We start from the raw sequence: 19501 nt of genomic DNA on the forward strand, positions 1-19501 counted from the left end.
TAATAAGAAACACGAGCAATGGTCTTTATTGCACGAACCACGTTCCGGGTACGTGTTCCATTACCATCGCTCGAACCAACACCATTTGAAAATGAAACACTTCGGCACGTGTTGCGGTCAAGCATCAACTGCTTCCAGTTTCCATTTAATTCCATATCGAAACTTTACAGCAAAACCCAATTAAAATTAAACGCGAAAAATCTTGTTGATATCATAAGTGATATCGATCGAGGATTCATTCACTACGATATTTCTTCCATTTTCCTTTCATTTCCACCAAACTGTACAACAAAGCAAAAGGTCACAAAGGGCATTAGTTTTCCACATTTTAAACTATATGTTGCGATTTTTCTCTCTCTTGCTTCTGTAACCTACCGACATGGTTCTAGTGACAAGCCGCAAGGTTACATGTGGGCTTGAAAACAGTTTATCATGCACCGGTCTTACGTGGACGAGAGTCGATTACCTTCCACCGTTGGCCCCCACCAGGCGTTGGCCCCACTCTCGCTGCCATTGGCAGCTGCGTATCCAATGACCTGATTTTTATGCAAATCATCGATCAATAATTAATATACTAACTTCCGAGAACACCGTGGGAGAGGTGTGAAGCTAAAAGCAAAAAAAATATCAATATACATAAATCCCACAGATAAATGACACTACTCGGGTGCTTTCTTTCGATAACTGAAACGTGAATGCATTGCCCAGGATTCTGGTTAAAACATGTCAGTTTTTATTTCCCATCACGTCTCCGCCGTTGCCGTCGCGGGTTTGGAAACGGAAGCTCTCTTTCCACCCTCTCCTGCAACCGGTTCCGGTCCGGTAAGGTAATAAATATATACAAAATGCTGGTACAGCATGGTCGCCGAACGCGCTTGCCTCGTCGGCTGATTATGCGTTAAACTCGGTGTTTGGGTAGGTATGTATGTGTTTGTTTGTTTTCCGGGCGGGACTGAGGGATGAAACGGCTTGATTTGCTGCGGCGCTACATCCTAGATCTTTTTGCATTTCTCTCGCGCCATTCCCCGGGAACGCAAGCGACGTACACTCTAATTTCTAATCGTACTCTAACATTACACGTGTAACCTGCGGTGTCGTGTTTCAATAACCGTTCAACTGAGCCTATCACTAATGAGCTCGATCGCGAACTCACCCTATCTCTCGCTTGCCTTCTGCAAGGCTCCGTCCCAAACTGATTCCGGTTCGACTGAGCTATGTGTGTGTGTGTGTGAATTTTTGTGAACTTGTAATGATATGTACAGAACGTTTGAAGCTCTCTGATTCCGTTCGTTGGAATTCCCTCGATCCTGGTGCATTTGTCTCTTTCTCACTATCTCTCAAAGTATCAAGGCACCGGTGTGCTTTCGGTGTAGCACCTTCCCATATCCACCGATCGCCATGTAAATCCAATTAGCTAGCGAAACATAAAAATCCTACGGCTAGTGACTTGCTTTCAAACTCCTGCTCGTTTCTTGTCAGCAGCTTGATGTGCCTGCCTTTCAGTTTCAATTAAAGCTCGTCTCGCAGTCTCTCCCATCGCCAGGAAATCTGTGGCCACGCATGTCCTCGACTCGAACACCTCGACGGAATGCGTTTACACGAGCGGCGCTCACGAGTTGAGATCAGTTGCTCGCTGAATGGGGCGCGCTTTGGCGGGGCTGGTGTTGGATCTCCTCGGGCTCGTCTTTTGTAGTACTTGCAGTATGCTAGTGCACCAGCAGTGTGTTCGCGAAGTACGCCCCCACTGACAGCGCACTAATATACAGGCTCACAAATCCGCTCATCCTGGAGGCTCCGCTGCCACTGTAGTCATCCGGTTCCGGCCGCTCGTCCGTACCCGCTGCAGAATCAAGAGCGAACGCGGTAACGGAACGCGGTTGTGTGGAAAAGTGTGCGGAAAAAGGAAGAAGATAAACGGAAGAGAAAGGATAACGCATCGTTAGCGATTCGGCACCGGCGCCTCCACAGCTGTCGATCTGGCGCGGATCGGCTGTTCGTGAAGAAGGAAACAGCAAAGAAGCACAACTAGCGCAGCACCGTGTGTGTGCGTAATGCGTAGCGAAACGGAAAACGAAAACAGAATTGAAACAAAAAAACTACACTCCATCTTAGAACAGGATCAGCCTCGAGCAACGAACGCATCCTCGCTGCTGAACGGTGGTTTTAGTACATGGTGTGTTTAGTACAGACGGTCTTAGCCACTGGCGTTTCGGGGAGTTTTTTTGTTATAGAACAACGATAAAATAAAAGAATAAAGCGCTCACGTGGCGTCCTTATGGTTCTAGCACAGAAAAAAAACGAACGCAATTATAAAAAAAAAAAACAATATACACGCAGGCACGCACGGGTACGAGCATTTCAGGGAACCTTCCTCAATGCACGCACGTTTGGCACATGGTTGGGCGCGTTTCCGGTTCGTGGGTCCCGCGATAGCGGAACTAGTTTGAACATTTGCTTCGGCTGCTGGAGCCACAACACTCCTGCTCTCTTTCTCTCACATTCTCTCATTCATTTTAACTACTAAAATGGGCGGTGGCGCGTTGATAGAACACATCTGCTGTCTCTGAATCTGCGGTCCAGTCGCTCATGGCTGGGATGTTTCATGCTGGAGAGCGTGCGTGCGAGATGTCAGAGATGGGAAGGATCCGCCGGTGGCCACCCGAGCGATCGAGCGTTTTCCGCGCATCGCAAACATAACCAAACAAAGTAGAACGAAAAAAAAAACAAAGGAAAAAAAGGAAACAATCGTTCCGAAACACAAACATGAACATGTAAGTAAAAAGAAAAGAAGAAATAAAACAAATCAAATCAGTGAGCATTCGGAGAACGAGCGTTTGTTTGCTACCATGCGTTCTACCCAACGTGCGGTTTGCTACTACAGCTACGATACTCGTGCGAATGCTACTGTGAGCGATCCCTGCAAGGATCCGGAGCGTGCGGTGATGATCAAGCAGGCGTTTGCATATTCCGACGATCGTGATCACACGTGATGTTCGAATAGTTTGCGTTTTTTGTTTTGTTTGTTTAGAGAGCCAATTTCACCATTCAACTCCTTAAAGCTACACCGTGCGTGCAATAAATAGTAAGTGAAGAGGTTGATTCTACGTTTCATTCGTATTCCAAAGAGCTACATAATAATGCCGTGATCTATCTGGTTGATCGTAGACGACATTTCAGCTAAGCATAACTGTACGTGTCAGTATGTGCGAAAGATATGAGCGCTACACCTAATGCAGACTACAGATAGTCCAACTACTAGTGACTACTAGCTACCCTCCACGATTCCACCGATGTGACGGAATCGGACCTTGTTAGTGTACATGCACCATCGATCCCGACCCGCTGTTAATAAAACCCGATTAAGTAATGTCACTCCGTGACGGCTCGTGGAAAATGGTGCGATTTGGTTTCCGTAGCAGCGAAGGTGCCGAAATTTTCCAACTGTCGTGCCGTGACGAGTGCTTGAAAGAAAGCGAATCGTGCGGTTGTGCGTTTCATGCCATGCCCAACGTGCTACGCGTGCGTTAATCGGTAACGCCTGTTGCCCACTCTGCCTGGTGCCCGGTCTAGCTACTGCGTGCTTTGTCGGGTGCGTTGCAAATACTACGGGGCTGTATCAGCCAGATTTGGTTCGGATACCGCACCGGCACACCGAATCGATCGGGGTGTTTCCCCATCGATCGCGGTGCGGCGGGTTTTCTTTTTTTTTTATGCTTTTTCAGCTTCTATTTGCACTGGCTGTGAAACCGACCTGCTCAGGCTGTAACCGTTTGCTGGAGGAAGAGCGGGAAGAGACGGGACAAAATGGCCACGCGAACCGGATGGAACGGTGCGTGTGGGATTTTCTGTCTGCCTGCGGCAATCTGGATCATGTTGGGTGGCACGACACGAGGAACTCGAGCGTGAGATGAAGCTCAGACAGGGAAGATCATTGTCATGTTAGACACAGAATGGTCACAGTTAGTGCAAGGCTCGACTGTCGTTAGGTTACATCGTTAGATCGGCTTGACGCGACGGTAGTTAGATTTCGATCGCAGTTCGCAGTTTAGAACACCCCATTTGGGGATGGAAAAAGCACAGAACATAAGGCACGCATTGTGCTCACCAGCGACCTCTATCGGCTCGTTTGGGAAGCACCGATCAAACATGCTCCAGAAACGGTGGCCTCGTGACGAAGCGTACGAGAATAGTACGAGCGGATGGACACCCGATGGTGGTTAGTTAGAGTTTTAGAGCAGATAAACACAAACCTTGGCGAGCGCCTCATCGCCATAGTGCGCACAGGGTGGAAAGATAGCATTAGAAGAAAGATGGCGGACGCAGCGCGGGAAGAAAGGAGGAAAGCTTAACCAGCACTGGCGCGTCCTAGAGGCAGTCGCGATTGTAAGCATGGTACTCGTCGGTGGCTACAAAATACAATACACAAACAGAGCAGTGAAAGTAGAGGCCATTTTGAGGCACGAGAATAGAATGGGCGCATTTTTTTTCCAACTGGACCAATTCACTAGACACACACACGCACAACATGGAGACGAGATTAGGTAACAACTCCAGCTCAACACTACCACCAACACCCACACGCACTCATACATCGTACACACACACACACAGCTACGAAGCGCGAATTGGAAAACACATCGACCCTGAGGCCGCAGCTACTTTACATTCCGCGCACACCGGAACCAGCGAACAATTACAAATGGCGGACGATGTGGGCGGGCTGAGGAAGGTTGGGTAAGATCGAGGGGAGTTTTGGAGCTGCCAAAAATCGAGCTTTGTGGCAAGACGAGATCGCGAAGGGAATTGAGATAGAGAGACAGAGCAGAGCTAGAGCAGAGCTTACAGAGGGTTCGGTCGGTTTCACTTACCGGCATCCAGAATCAAATTGGTGATATCGTCCGGATGTTCGTCGGATTTTTGCAATCGTACATTACCTAGCGTGTTGAAGGTCGACGGTGTGTTCTTGCAGCCGTACCACCAGTGGGCCGTCGGTCGCGGGAACGGTGGATCAGACGGGTCGACCTGTGGAAGGCACAGAGAAGCACAGTTCCTCAGGTGGTTAAGCGGCTGCTTAGCGATTCTACGCGCGGGCTCCTCGGAGGCGATCTCGTCCTGGGCATACTAAGTACGCGCATGGGCGAGCCAGCGTGATCGTACGTACCGTGAACGTTCTATCGTTAAACCGATAGTACTTGTCGTCCTTGAAGAAGTAGGTGTAGCCGTTCGTGTACTGCAGTGCGGCATCGATGCCGTTCGGGACGCCCTCCCAGTTCGAGATCGGTTTCGGGTAGGTTGACTTGACCGGTGGTCGCTTGAGTGGGTCGAACCGCCAGAATTTACTGCCCTTGTAGAAGTAGATCTTACCGTTACCACCCCACACCATGGCGGCATCCAGATGATCCGGTACACCCGTGAAACCCTCGCTGATTTCCTTCGGATAGTCACCGTCGATCTGACGACCCTGGTACCGCCAGTACTTTGTGCCCTGGAAGAAGTACGTCTTGCCGTTTTTGTACGTAAACGCAGCGTCGATGTTGCCTGAAACGAGAAAAGTGCGAGGATGGTGTTAGGTCTCCAGTTGATGCCATCTTCGTCCTGAACTTACCCGGCAAACCAACCCAACCCTCAGCGATCTTCTTGGGATAGCCTTCGGCGACGGCGTTCTCCGTTAGCTTGTAGTACTTGTCCCCCTTGAAGGCGTACGTGCTGCCATCGGCGGTGTTGAATATGGCATCTATCTTCGGTGATCCGCACAGTTCCGAGTCCAGCTCCGTTGGTACCTTCGGCCGGGGTGTCCTTGTCGGTGTTGCACCGTTTCCTGAGCCACCTCCGGTTCGCGTTTTCGTACCGTAAAGTGTTTGGATGCCCTGGAACAGAAGCGCTCAGCTCAGTGATCATGCAGTGGTAGGAAGCTTCCCTGAGGACGTACCTGGATGTCATCGGGATCGAGCCGAAAGACAGGATCAAACCCGCGGTAGAACGGTGCCATCAGTGCAGATCGCACGTCGGAGTGACTCAACCCAAGCGAGTGTCCAAACTCGTGAGCCGCCACCTGGAACAGATTAGTACCTCGCGATTTGTCGATCGTCCACTGTTCCGCATCGTCAAAATGCGCGTCTCCACCGTACACCGGGAAGTACGCATGAGCCAGAGTACCTCCCGGACCATCGAAAGGATCTCCATCACCGTGCTCGTTCTCCTCGAACCGGATGTCGATGTGTACCGCGCCAGTTCGCTTGGGTGTGAAGCGTAAATCCGTGTACTCGCTCCACACGGAGAACGCCTTTGCGATCTCCTTATCCACGGCAGCTCGCTCAAGCCGCTTCGGGTACTTTGATATCCGATAGGTAAGGTCCTTAACCTTCCACCGGCTGCCCTGCAGTGCGTATCGCTTCGAACGGGAGTCCGATCCAAACCCAACCTTATCCTTGACGCCGCAACGTGGCAGTGACATAAGTTGCATCGTTTCACTATCCAACTCGCCGGTGGCGTTCAGCCCAGCAAAGCTCTGGAACTCCATGATGGCTTTCTCCCAGGTGTCCTGGTCCAGCAGGTTCCCACTCGTCGGGTTCCGGTATCGCGGGCTCAGGTACCCGAACTGTGAGAGGTAAAGCTGCAGAGAGAAGATAACGTAACGATAGGTTAGGCTCAACTGGCAGCGATCGTGGGCAAGTTTGGGACTACCGACTGGCGAGGCTTGAGTGCAAGCCAACAACGCAACCATCCAGCAGATAAGCATCGTAGAGACTGCCATGGTCCAGTCCGAACTCAACTCCACCCCCTTAAAGGTTGCCATTCCCGACGACGATGAGATTAGCGATTCTGGACAGGCACTGTGCACGCCGTGCGGTCGTTTATTTGCACAATATGAGCGTGAAATTCGCAGGAAACCCCTTCGGAGACAGCTAGTGCAAAGGTCTGATCGTCAACTGCAAGCATCCAAAAGTGCAACCACAACGACGACGCAGTGCACAATCTGATCGATCGCCAATTAATATTTATGATACAGCAGTCCGCTTGAACACGGCTCGTCCACGTCCAGGTCGCCCAAAGAGCCCATTTTTCATACTCGCCCTCTCGTGGGCGGCCTCCGAAAAGCGCGCTGCCGCCAAGGGCGAAAGGTTGCACTTTGGTCGACAGGATTCGAGAGGGTTCATTTGCATTCGAATCAATATTCGCATACAATTTGTCAGCTGTCGGAGGCGAATGTTGGCATTCGAATCGAGCCAGCACGCCGGGTGCTGGCGATAATGAACCATGCCCCGTCGGGGATGAGCTCTTGCCGTAATTAGACAATCTCGGGCGGCCACAGAAGCGTGACACTGGCGCGAGGATGCGAACCGATGGGGGCAGTTGTAATTGCTTGTAATCACCCTTTATTACTGCCAACCCTTTTGCGATCGAGGGAGAAGCAAAAAACACATAGACTCAACACATTCCTTGCGGCTCGAGGCTGAGCAAACAACAACATCGCTCCGGGCAGGTGTCTACGGTTACGAGGATGGTTATCCATCGGTGCGGCGATGTTCAACGAATAACACGAGATGGAACCACAGATAAGCACGTTCCCTCGGACGCGGAGTGATTTATGAAATGCAGTGGTAATTTTGTGACTTATCTGCTTGCACACGCGTTGCAGAGCGACTTGGCCAAATCGTTGAGCGCTGACGTGGCAGTCCACAAAGGCAGAATAACAAAGTCTACCACATTTGGTAACAGCGAAGGGAGCGGATCGGTCGAATGGCGTGAAATATTCAGCTGATAACACATAGAGAACAACAAATTCAACACCTATTATCAGGGCTGAAATGGGTTTATCCCGAGGTGGAAAACCAAACTCGAAGTTTTTCACAAACATCAAGCGAAATCCGAATGTAAATGCTAACGGATCCCGAGGTTCACCAATTCCAAATGGCATCGAGATTGTCTACTGCATGAGTTGAAGTGCAGTAGCGACAGCACACCGGAAGTTCGCGCCTGCAGGAAACATTCAACTGGCGTGGCCTTTCCTCATCGAAAGGCTCCATCGCTCGTGGCAAAAAAGCCTTCCCTTCGTGCATTCACCGAACCGCTCGGGACGCTATTCTGCCGATCGAAAGGTCTCGCCTCCGGTCAAGGAGTGCACCTACTGTTGCACGTCCATCCGATAAGGGCCAGGTTAAAGGGCACGGTGGCACACTGGCTGTTCGCATCCGATGGTAATTAGAGCCAGAAACGATGCACCAAGCTCCGGAGAGTGTTACGAGTGATTAGGAATTGGCCAACGGCACGTGCCGGCTGCGAGGTTCCGCCAATCGCTGAAAGGTAGCAATTTCGACCGTATGGAAGTCGAGTGAGAGGAAGCGATAAATTGCGTCCTGAGATATGGCCACGGTTGCATGCATTAACGCCAAGTCACGACGATGCGCCTCAGGAGCGTTAGGTATTCCCGATCGTAACGATCGCCTCTGGGAAATATTTGTCGCTTCCCTTCACGATTTCAAACGCGCCCGTCGTTGGAGAATGTTGTTTGTTCGAAATAGCAAGCTTGCCTCAGCGGGAAGGTTGCGTCTTCTGCGCACTCGTCGATGCCCCGATTATCAAGTGTTTACGTTTACGATCGGCTGTCAAACATCAACAGACTTGTGGACGACCCTGTCAGTGGTCGGTGGATTTGCCTGACCTAAAAATACGTCCCGTACGTGGATGATGATCGGAATCAAGAACGGTCGACAGGAAATGGCCGCACGTGTTGCAGGCTTCGACTGTGGCATACCGGATGCTGCCATTTTGGGGAGAAGGATAAGCTACATCCTGCAGGCGTGACGACGTGCTCGAAATCAATGCTCGTGCGAGGTGATCGTTTATGGTAGGTCGAAAGCAATGAGTCAGATGGAGCCCCTTTCGAGCCTACAGAGAGATATTTTTGTCCCATTTACGACGCTAGGCTGTCAGAGGCAGACATTGTGAATTTAACTGGAATTTAAAATAGCCATTGTAGCAGCACAGGTGCTTGAGGTTGATTGGGGTTAGGTTTATTTTAGGTTGACAACTCCAAGATAAAAGTGTCACAGAATGAACAAGCTTGTGTTGCTAAGGGCTACTTAGATGAAACACTCTAGCAATGCAAGTCAGTGCAAGCAGAGCAAAATAATGGGGCTCATCTTTAAAATATGAAATCGAACACATTCCTGCAGCTTTTGACGTCACTTAAAAAGTGATGCACTTTTTATATCAACTGACGCTCACTGACGTCGTAAAATTGCATGATTGTGTGCTTGCGTCTGCAAAAGAAACAAGTGTTGATCTACGAGAATAAGCCATTTTAGGTAGCCTATACTCTTCATCAAAGCCTTACACTGTTGCATCGAGGCTTCTTTTGTTCTCCACGCGATCAACAGCGATCGTACGAGCTTCAAAAGTGACGGCTCATTAGCGCATGATGGATGTCGTTCGGGTTGAAAGAAATAACGTCCAAAATTCACCCCCAAAGCGACCATCACACCGCGGAAAATGCGCCCATCACTCACCCCCTAAACGGTCGATCGAGCCAATACATCGAGATCGGCGGCGCCTGCAGCAGAAGCACCGAGCCACCTCATTTGTAATCAATAAACACATCAGCGCCGGAAGGTTAATCGCATCTCAGGCGTGTCCGATCGCAATCCCGTACTTCCTACTAGTACTACTTCCTCCAGTCGCGCAGGCAAATCGCGCGGCCCAAGCCACGGGGTACAACAATGTGGATGGAACCGCCACCGTTCGAGCTCCCCACCAGCCTTCCTGAGAACCCGCCAGCACCCGCTTCTCGGTGGGGTTGACCGGAATTTTGCTTTATTTCCGAGCTTCGTTCGGCTTTAGGTCAGGCCGTATCAGACGCGAGCTGCATGAATAGTAAATCAACGCTCATCATCCCTCTGCGCACATTCACAGCACGGGTTGCCGGTGGAGCTGCCGCATGGGAAGTAGGGGATGGCATTGAAAAATCATAAACCCTCCCCCGGTTGGGGAGCTGGGTACGGTGGGTGGTTGGTTGTGCAAATAATGAACCACCACAATGCCATCGGGGCGGATTGAATGACCTATGCTGTGGCGATTCGTTGGGTTCCGAATTGTGACAGTTCTTTTATTTTCCGCTCTTTTGCCTAGTTCAGATCAGCCAGCGGGCGCGAGGTCGTGACTGGGGACCTGGGTAGTAGACCTGCACCATGGGAAACCGGCCGTGGTAAATGCCGTGGGAGGTGCTAAAAGAATTCGATCATTCAAACGCGCAAGAAAATCGGAAGCAACTCGGCTCCAGCGCTGGCTTTGGAGCCGAACGAACGAAGCGGCAGCGAGACCGGAAAATCTGGGTGACGCCGCGGTCATTCAACTGTGCCCCATCGCGATCGATTAAATGGTGACGGCACGATGCGGCTCGGTTGCAGTGGGTTGAATCGTGAAACAAATAAACCACCGCCATGGGGCGCACGTGGCTCGTGGGGTGGGAGTGACACCCAGGGACAGCCGGCAGTCACTGACCACCAGACATCACCCTGAAGAGAGGGGTGAGTGTGCGGGGTGGCCGGGGTGGCGATATAATGGCAACGATAGCATTCTCACGAGGTGACTCACGAGGCTGGAAGATGTGTCTTTTGAAGCGCGGAAGTGCACGAGTTGTCGTAGGAAAATTCGTTCTTTGTTAACGCTTCGCTTTTTTTTCCATTACCAGTTTTTGAAACGACGAAAATGCTCGACACAAAACCAGCAACCAGACGGTTGTCGAGTCCCATTTATAACGAGCACATGGCACGCTATTACCATCACTAGCGAACGTGGTGGTGTACAAGGGCGGCTGTGTTTGCGTTGTTTAAAGTGTTGTAGCAACATTTTGAGTGAATTTTCCGACCCTTTTTTCGATCGAAGAAATAAATCCTTTATGCTTCTGTGCTGTAGTTGACCTTGAGAGTGATAGATCCAGTGTTCCGGAAGAATATGCGTATTCTGGTGCATTGGCAGCTCGCGAAACATCACGTTTGTCAAGCATGTAATGGGCGTTGTTGTGGTGCTTTTTACCCCTTTTTCACCCTGATTGATAGTTCGCTCGTTCGCTATCATTCATTTCCCGTGTTCTCTCGCACACCGACACGACTGCTAATCACCGAAGATTGCTCACGATTAGGCCGTGCTCTTTACGCTAGAGCCAGCAACATTGGTAGGCAACAGCAACAACAGCAACAGCAACAGCAACAAAAAAGTACGCCCATCACCCGCAACGTCCCACCGTTTCGTCAGTCGTGAGTTGCTAGATTATTATTTACAACGGCGCGCGCGTCATCGCAGCCAACATGGCGGATGATGAGCCCCATCTCCGCACTCACACACACCCTTCGGTACCCCTGCTGAAGGTTTTCCTTGTCGATCGTTGTGCAACGAGGAAGCAAATCGCTCGAGATCGATCGAGCTGAACTGCGAGCTGGACGTGCGAGAGTTCAACGAGAGTGCACAGCGCGTCTTCTGAATCGCACATGGCGATTGGGCGCTTATCTCGCGCTGAAAAACTGGGCCAAGAATGTCGTCGTGGAACAACGCCGAAGATGTTGACCACAAGGGGAAACGACCGCTCGAGTGGCGATGGTTTCGGGAGACCTTGAGCAGCCGTTGGCAATATGGGAAACGGTTTCAACACCTGTAACAGGCGAAGGTGGACCACCGACACCTTATCGACCATGGCAAACCATGGGGAACCTTATCGATGATGAAAGGCTTACCGAGTTTAACCTTCAGTGGAAGGTTTCCCATTCCTTTCGCCACGATAGTGTTTTTCTGTGGGTTCGTCAAGGGTTGGATTTTCCGGGGGTTGGTTTCCCGCTCGGGTGACTAATTTCCACTGCAGGAAATTGGCAAAAAGGTGTCACTAGAACGCAGTATCTCCAGCTCGTGGAAGATCGCATGTTCCGCGTTCAATTAATTATATAACGCCGGTAGATCGGCAGCTGACCTTTAGCGCATCTTACACCGCTAGTCGTCGGCATGCATCACCTATTAGCACCTGCTAATGGGTCGTTAGCTCGCGGATACTTCCACACCATCCACGGCAAGGGCTCGGCCCTAGGTGATCGCACATCCGACATTACGATGCGAAGGAACGGGACAGAACAACAATTCATTAAGCGCTAATTGAACGGACAAGTTAAAGATCAAATCCATAAATGCTGCACTGAACTTTGCCTGAGCCGGCAACACCGGCGTTGTCTCTCGCCCGATCGTCAGTTGTTACCCAGCGAGTTCCAGCGTGAGGGCTTGCCTTCCACGAACGGCCGTTGAATCATTTTCTTGGGCAGCGGATTTGTCATCCCTCAGTTCGTGTAGGCGAACCGGTGAAGCCAAACTCTCCAAGCTATCTCTCTAGAGGCGGCACGAAGCTAGCGTGACCTGATCGAAACCGGCGAAGATGACTAATGTGCTGCATGCGAATAGAATATCCACATCTGCCGATTCGGAAGATATCACTCGGGTATTGAAACAGATTAATTTGTTTCCTACGAAATCACACCAATCATTGCTCGTTATAAGGCATGAGGGGTGATAATAAAATGAAAACATCTCGTCTGAGTGCGAAATCTGCGAAACCATTAGTTGCCTCAAATTACTTTGACTCCGTCATGATCGTGCCCAATTTGCTAGCATGAGTATCACTTGAGAGCGATGTTGTTTTCTTTTTTAAGGCCCAGCGATCTTCTTCAGCTGAATCGAAGGAGTTCAAAAAAAAACTCTTCAATCGGACCATATACGTGGAAGATTGCTTGCTTCGATTTCGTGCCGTGCGTTCGATTACTAACGCTCGCTTCCTGGAACGGCCACTTGTTTTACGATCCAGCTGTGAAGCGATTAGCTCTCCAGTTGTCGGTGGCCAGCAAGCAAGAAGTTATCTCGCACGCGAAACGCAAGCGCACCAACCACCCCAAGCGTGACTCATCGGAGAGCCCTCGCACGTACGCATCGGTGGTTCGCGTGACGTCACTTTAGGAGTTCTCTTTTCGTTGTGGAGCTGGCTGAGGAGTGCTTGTGGCTGAAGCGAAGAAGCAATTTAATAAATTCACCACCGCATGTTCAGAAGGCTCGGCATGTGGATGAGGATTATGTGTTTTTTTTCCTCTTTTGGGCTAGGGGAAAAAGAACGAATGTCGGAATGTCGACCACGAAAAGACGCCCGCACGAACAGGACATGAAAGACGGAGGAACGCCTGTTCGACATTGGACGACCGTTCGATCGAACGGGCGCCCAAGATTTACATACGGGAAATGGTGGTCTGGAGTGGCCGCTCCTGTAGACGATTAAATTTTGGAGGACGACCAAAGGCAGCGAGTCACGCAACGCTGGCCAGCCCCAGGAAGCCGAGAGACTCGGTAGGGTCGATATGGCACGGTCATGAACGAGGTGGCCACCTGACGGTCGAAGAATGCTGATTAACCGAGCGGTGGCAGAAAACGGTGTTCCGAATATAATTAGTAGGGGTGTTTTGTGCCCCGAAAAAAGACGCCTTACGACGTGGAGTGCGTTGACCTAGGGCTTGGTGTTAGGCGTGCTCCTTCCGTTCGAAGGATACACGGCAAGCAAGGATGTAGCGGTAAAAACCCACACCAACCGAGGTGAATAGTCTCGGATTTTACGGTGACATTCACGGGTGGCTTGGGCGGACTGGGATGGGTTGTGAAGGAAAATCGATGCCGAGCCTCGGAATGAAAAGTTCAACCGGAACTCTGACGAGAGTGCGCTATGGGACCAGCAATCGCTGGGCTACCCGACACGACATGGCGCGTGTTAATTTATGGTCCACCTTTGTGATGCCTGGAATGGCTGCGCTCGGCCTGAGAATCCGATTTATTAGCAATATTACGACGGGAGTCACCTAACCGAAGCACCTGGTGGTGGTATTTTTAAGCCAGTCAAAGGTTAATTTCGGTTCTGTCTACGACGTGCTATTCTGGAAAGCAAATCGGGGTGTGCTCTATTTTCGCTTCATAACGCTCTACCCCGAAAGGACGAGCTGTGTACAATTTAAGGACCTCGACGGGATTCACTATGGAGCTGCTTATTTTAGGCCCACAATCCGCGGGCCTCGCATTCAGGTTCAGATCATAGTAGGCCATCGCCGACGCAAGGTTACTAAACAACCCTAACAGCGCCCTCTACCGTCCCGTCCCATAACTCAGCCTGTAAGGAGGAAACTATTTTGAACTGGCATGCAATCCGAAGCCCTTTAAAAATAGTTAGACGAATCGAAATGGCCGCAGAAACGTGCCGCCGAGCCTCCCATTAATATGCTCGCGGTGACATTTGCCCTGAGCCACCTCAGCCTCATCCTTCTCGCTGAGGCCTTCTAGAGGGCTGCGAAACCGAAAACGGCTGCAAAACGAGAGAAAGTGTCGTGCCCATCCCGCGTCGACCTCCAAGACGTCTACGAGGGTTGCATCGGCTGAAGGGCGCCCGCTGCAGCAATGCACGCGACCGGTACTGCATATTAAGGCTAAGGATGCATCGCGCGCGGCGTGTCCTTCCCAATAAAATGGAATGTGCGATTGGTGTTCGGAGGGCAGTGGCAAGATTTACCGGACTGGCATCGGGACTGGTCACATAATGGGAGAATAATTTCTGCAAAATCCCGGCCCAGGAAGCTTTACGTGCGGCCAGCGAAGATAGGCGTGCGACTTTCGATGAACCTCAGCAGTACGTGGCATAAATCATTAGAAAAAAAGGACAAATTGCACGACAATTTATGGCCGACGTGGCGCACACAAATGAGCCGAGCTTGCGATGGCCATCGGGTAACCTTAGAGGCGTTGAGTTGCTGTTTGTTGTGCCTTTTTATTCCGTTTCCACCAGGCTCGTGAAGTGCAGCTAGCCGGGACTGTTACTGAGACACACCGGGTCTATTTATTAGCCAATCTGTACCGCGCGTTGTAGCGTAACTCATTGGAAACGGTTCTTGAAGACAAATTTTATAGCCGCCGTGCGGAATGATGCGACTCATTTTTATTCCATTGCCAGCCGGCTGGTGAGCGCGTTCTAAGAAGCAAGTAATTCCATATTCCGCACACATTACACTGGAAATCATTACAATTCTCGACCCGGCTTTGACGCGTGGTTTGAAGGATGTAGTAACCTCGGCTACAGAGATCGATGAAATATAGGCTTGGTTTCGTTTTTGTTTTGATTTCGACGATTCATATCTCAAGATTTGTACGTTCGCTTTCTGTGCAAAATATATGTGCATTTGACAGTGTGGCTAAAGCACGTATAAATATAGTCTACATTCTTATCAGCGATATGGTTTCGATGTAAAAAAATGGAACTGATTAGATACCATTTTTTAATTCCATCCTCTTGGTGGAATAAATATATCATATATAAAGCTATTCCTTTCTAGAGTATTTGTCAACGTGCAAATGAATTGACCTTTTAATGGAGTAACTAAAGCAAACGTACTTATTACTCTTTGTCATAATCATTCTGAGAGGTGGAAGAAAATAGAATAATTAAACAATAGCCACCCTTAAGGACACAGCCGAGATGAACGCGTGGCGCAAGGACGAATTAAAAGGTTCCAACTATTCATTTGGATCGGCTGATGGAAATCGATATCACAAAGGATCACTCACGTATGATGACTCGATAGATGTCACAATAAATTAACTCTGCATCGTCCGTACGCGCGCAACAAAGGACTATATCAATTCTCACACCATTTAACTCATACTCAATAGCGTCCGATTGCGTGACGGCGTGTAAATATCACGCTGCCGTCGTCGATACCAGCTGGAATCGATCCCGTGATTAGGGCTAAGCTAACAACACTTTGACAACTTCTCCGGTAGTTAAGGTGCGGGTCATTTCATGTACTATATGCGCTTAAAACGAGCTCTAAACCACACCATGGGCAAAATTTGTTTTCGAATCTTCCGCTGGGTAATTCCAAAAATGAAAATAAAGGAAAACCCTGTTCGTGCTCGTGAGGGGAAAATTAAAATTAGATTACGTGCCCGCTGGGATGTTAACGCGCCTAAAGATGGCTTTTCCGTACGCGCGTTTGCGTACGCCGATGCGCAAACATTATCACCCCTCATCGATGGGTGAGGGTTGATACACCCTGAGGAAACATTTGCCCGCTGCCGAGGGACGCGTTTGCGCAAACTCCCTTGACCTTGCCGATGCCTTTCGCGCAGGTTGCAACGCACGGTTTCGGAAGCAACGTGGCCATCGCGATCTAGATTCGGACCCACCGAAGGATGCCCACGCAATGTCGCCCAGGGTGCCCGGGTTGTGGAATTTAAATGAGGCCCCCCGTCTCGGGTGAATTGAGCTTAATTAATTCCTACGCCCAGAGCCGGTAAACTTCATTTAGCTGGTGCTTCGTTTAACGCGCTGGACCCACGAATATGAGACGACCCATTTCGCCGACAACTTACCTCGGCTTGGGGCGTTGTCGAGACGGGCGATGCAGTGCAGGCTGCACATGCACCCACCAACACTATCGCCAGCGCTCGGCTCCAGTGTGCGCGATTGCGTAGCATCGTTTGCGTCGTTCTAGGGTTGGTCCCTTATTCCGTGTTGGGGTTGCGGGTCGAAAGCACACCGGCGCCTAATTGCAGCGGTCGATCTCGATCTCGACGGTCGGGGGTTCAGTCCGACATCTAGCTACTGGAATAATCAGAAAGAGAGAGAGAGAAAGAGAGTGTGTTAGCGGGCACTGGCTTGACCGTGAGTATGAGTAGGTGACCACGAAATGGAGCAACTCGACCAGATAAACCGGAGTGACAGCAAATCTTCTAGTGTACGGTGCACTGAGAGTTCTGACTGAACAAAAAAAAAGCTGATCGTAAATCGACTCGGAACGGAAATTGTCCCCCGACATGCACGGGTGACGTGGAAATAAATGTAACAAAAATTGTCATCCCATAGAGAGCAAACATGCACCCCTCGGAAAACACCCCTAAATACCCGCCCATTCTAAGCCCGTGCCTCCAACGGACCGATCGCACGTGGAAGCGATCGATCACGGTGCGGCTGGGATGGTTGAAATTGGAATATTTAAGCGCACAAACCGTCACGTCGCAGGTAAAACGCAGGTGAAGGCCACCACAATGGGTTGACGATTTAAACGGGAGCAACCAGTGTCACCGTAATTGCTGGAAGCGTGACGACCGGGATCGGGGTCGGTGTTGTTACGGTGATTTTTCTCCTATCTTCCCTATCGAACCACCCGTACCCGAGTGGCCGGGGAAATTGCAGGAAAATTGTAGGAAAATACCCACTTTTTCCATCCCTCGATTACACCCTTCCGGAGCCGTGGGTTCGATCGGATAGTGACACGAGAAACAAAACAGCGTTCGTAAAATCGCCCCGTGCACTTGTTTTGGACGCATTTTGTTTGGATTAGATCACGCTGGGCTTATCAGCGTTCCGGTACCGGGCACGGGTCGGAACCACCCCTCGGTGGTCAAGGTTTCCTCTTCCGTTCTAAGCCACCCCGCCCAGTCCCCTTCGATGGTCTACGCTTCCTAGTCAGCCGGTTGACATTCATCGCATGGCTGCAATCGATCAGATAAAGCCCTCGATCATGGCCCTAGCCCATCATCTGATCGCGTTGCATTAGGTCGTGTGTTTAGTGTTTTCAGTGTGTGTGTTTTTTTTTTAATGAAAAACAACATCTCCGATTGGGTCGACTCTTTCGGGTTTGCATGTTGCTTTTTTTTTGTAGCTACTGAACACCACGAATCACACCTGCGTCACTCAAAGAATGCACCTTACAACGGAACCAACCTCTATCTTATCAGTGGGCACTAGCTTGGCGTTTAGTTGTGTAGGTGCAGCAGGGCTCGGTAGCTTGCGAAACCTAGCACACCTTGTCTCGAGAAGCCCGCCGGTTTCGTACTATCTAATCTATTCCAGTAACGCAACTATGCTAACAGTGCGCCTCCACGGCCAATGAGACATTTATAAATGCCTTCCACGAGGTTCGGGCGGTCGTTTGGCCAAGAATTCGTACCAGATGGGGTTTTGGAGGAGAACAGTATCTTATATTGAGGCCTTTCCATTTCGATCACTTTGCTCGATGAAGCAATAATGTTAGGCAATGTTTTAATAGCTATTTTGTGTTTGAACAGCGGATTTTTGTTTGAGTTTCTATCAGCCAATATGGAGTGACGCATCGTTCTATCCCGGGACGTCACGCACTCAATGAATGTGGGGATGAATTGATCCAGCTGGCTGTATTTTGCAAGGAGTATTTTTAAAAAATTATTCTCTCTTAATAAACCATTCAAAGAGCCCTAGAGCGAATTGTGAAAGTTATCCCGTTGGAATCATGGTGAAAATGGAAACATCATTCTGACATTCATCGTACCCGTTCAATGGCCCCACACTGGTACTGGTCAAGTCTCTGAGGCTGCTTCTCGTCGAATGAAGAGAAAACAAAATCTCACTCCAAACGACCTCTCGTGTGCTAATTTGCATAACGCTTCACGATCGTCATCACCACTCGGCGTGGTCTTGAGATCGATTCCCGATCAAGATGCTTGCCGGAGCGAAGACAAAGCCGCACGACAATTAGTCTCACTGTCAACAAGCACACGTCCCAGGCGACTTCATAAACAGCAACCGCGTCATTATTCACTCCCAGGCCGCCTTCGGATGATCCATCGATTGCGGTGGGATCACACAAAGACGCGACATGCCCGCGGTCGGAATTCATTAGCTCGCTAATTCCGTGTGAGGAATTATTTTCACGTATTCCGCGGAGGTCACCATCCAAGACTTGAGGGTGTTTCGAGTCGAGCCTTCGGTCAACACCCGCTTCAGAGTCTAGTCTAAGCCGCTCGTCGCCAAATGATAAGGAACGTACGGCGGGTGTCCTAAATGCGGAAACCAGACACCAGTCTGCTGGTCTGCTTCATGATTCCTGAAGCGTCCGGGCCCACCAAATGCGTCTTCGAGAGCATCGGCCGCAGAGTTTGCTTGGAGAAGGATAGGAAAAAAAAAACGGGCAGTACTCTTGGTAGGTCCAGCCGAAAAAGGCATTCCTGTAGAAGCGCACTCAAGGCAAGGTACTGAGAAGTTCGCACGAACTGCTCAAGCTTTCCCGTCACGATGTTGGGAACACCATATTTAGCGCGTCATTAGCAAGCGGCATCAAACAAATCACAAACAGGGACCATTGAGGAAGGATTTTCGTGGACCCGAAACAACACAGCGGCCCTCGAGTGCGTGTGATCGAAGTTCACAAGGACGCGTGCCGTTCGATATTCAAATTTGAAACCGCCCCAAGCTGGAACACCGGAAAACAAAGGCGAGACCTGCGTGAGATGAGCCCGGGTTGCGGGTAAATTAGATTACTCATGCGATGGGGTGTTAGGGCTAACCAACCCGATCGGTATTGCGATCTAGCGTGAGCGGAAACATCGCGCCGTGCTGGGCATCACACGGCCGGGCACGTTTTTCTGAGCGATATATCGCGATCATCAGCCACCCTTCGGATATTCG

General features: G+C 50.2%; 1 protein-coding gene across 1 annotated transcript; it reads right to left on the bottom strand.

Annotated features, from left to right (window-relative positions):
• Positions 1-717: 717 nt before the first annotated feature.
• LOC128725602 (matrix metalloproteinase-14-like) lies at positions 718-16533 on the bottom strand. Its single transcript, XM_053819359.1, has 6 exons — positions 16429-16533; positions 5930-6613; positions 5606-5867; positions 5162-5538; positions 4869-5022; positions 718-1840 (listed from the first exon to the last, which is right to left on the bottom strand). The coding sequence occupies exons 1-6, from the start codon at positions 16531-16533 to the stop codon at positions 1707-1709; spliced, it is 1716 nt and encodes a 571-aa protein (XP_053675334.1). The 3' UTR covers positions 718-1706.
• Positions 16534-19501: the final 2968 nt, after the last annotated feature.

Source organism: Anopheles nili, chromosome 3 (assembly GCF_943737925.1).
Source record: "Anopheles nili chromosome 3, idAnoNiliSN_F5_01, whole genome shotgun sequence".
Classification (NCBI taxonomy): Eukaryota; Metazoa; Arthropoda; class Insecta; order Diptera; family Culicidae; genus Anopheles; species Anopheles nili.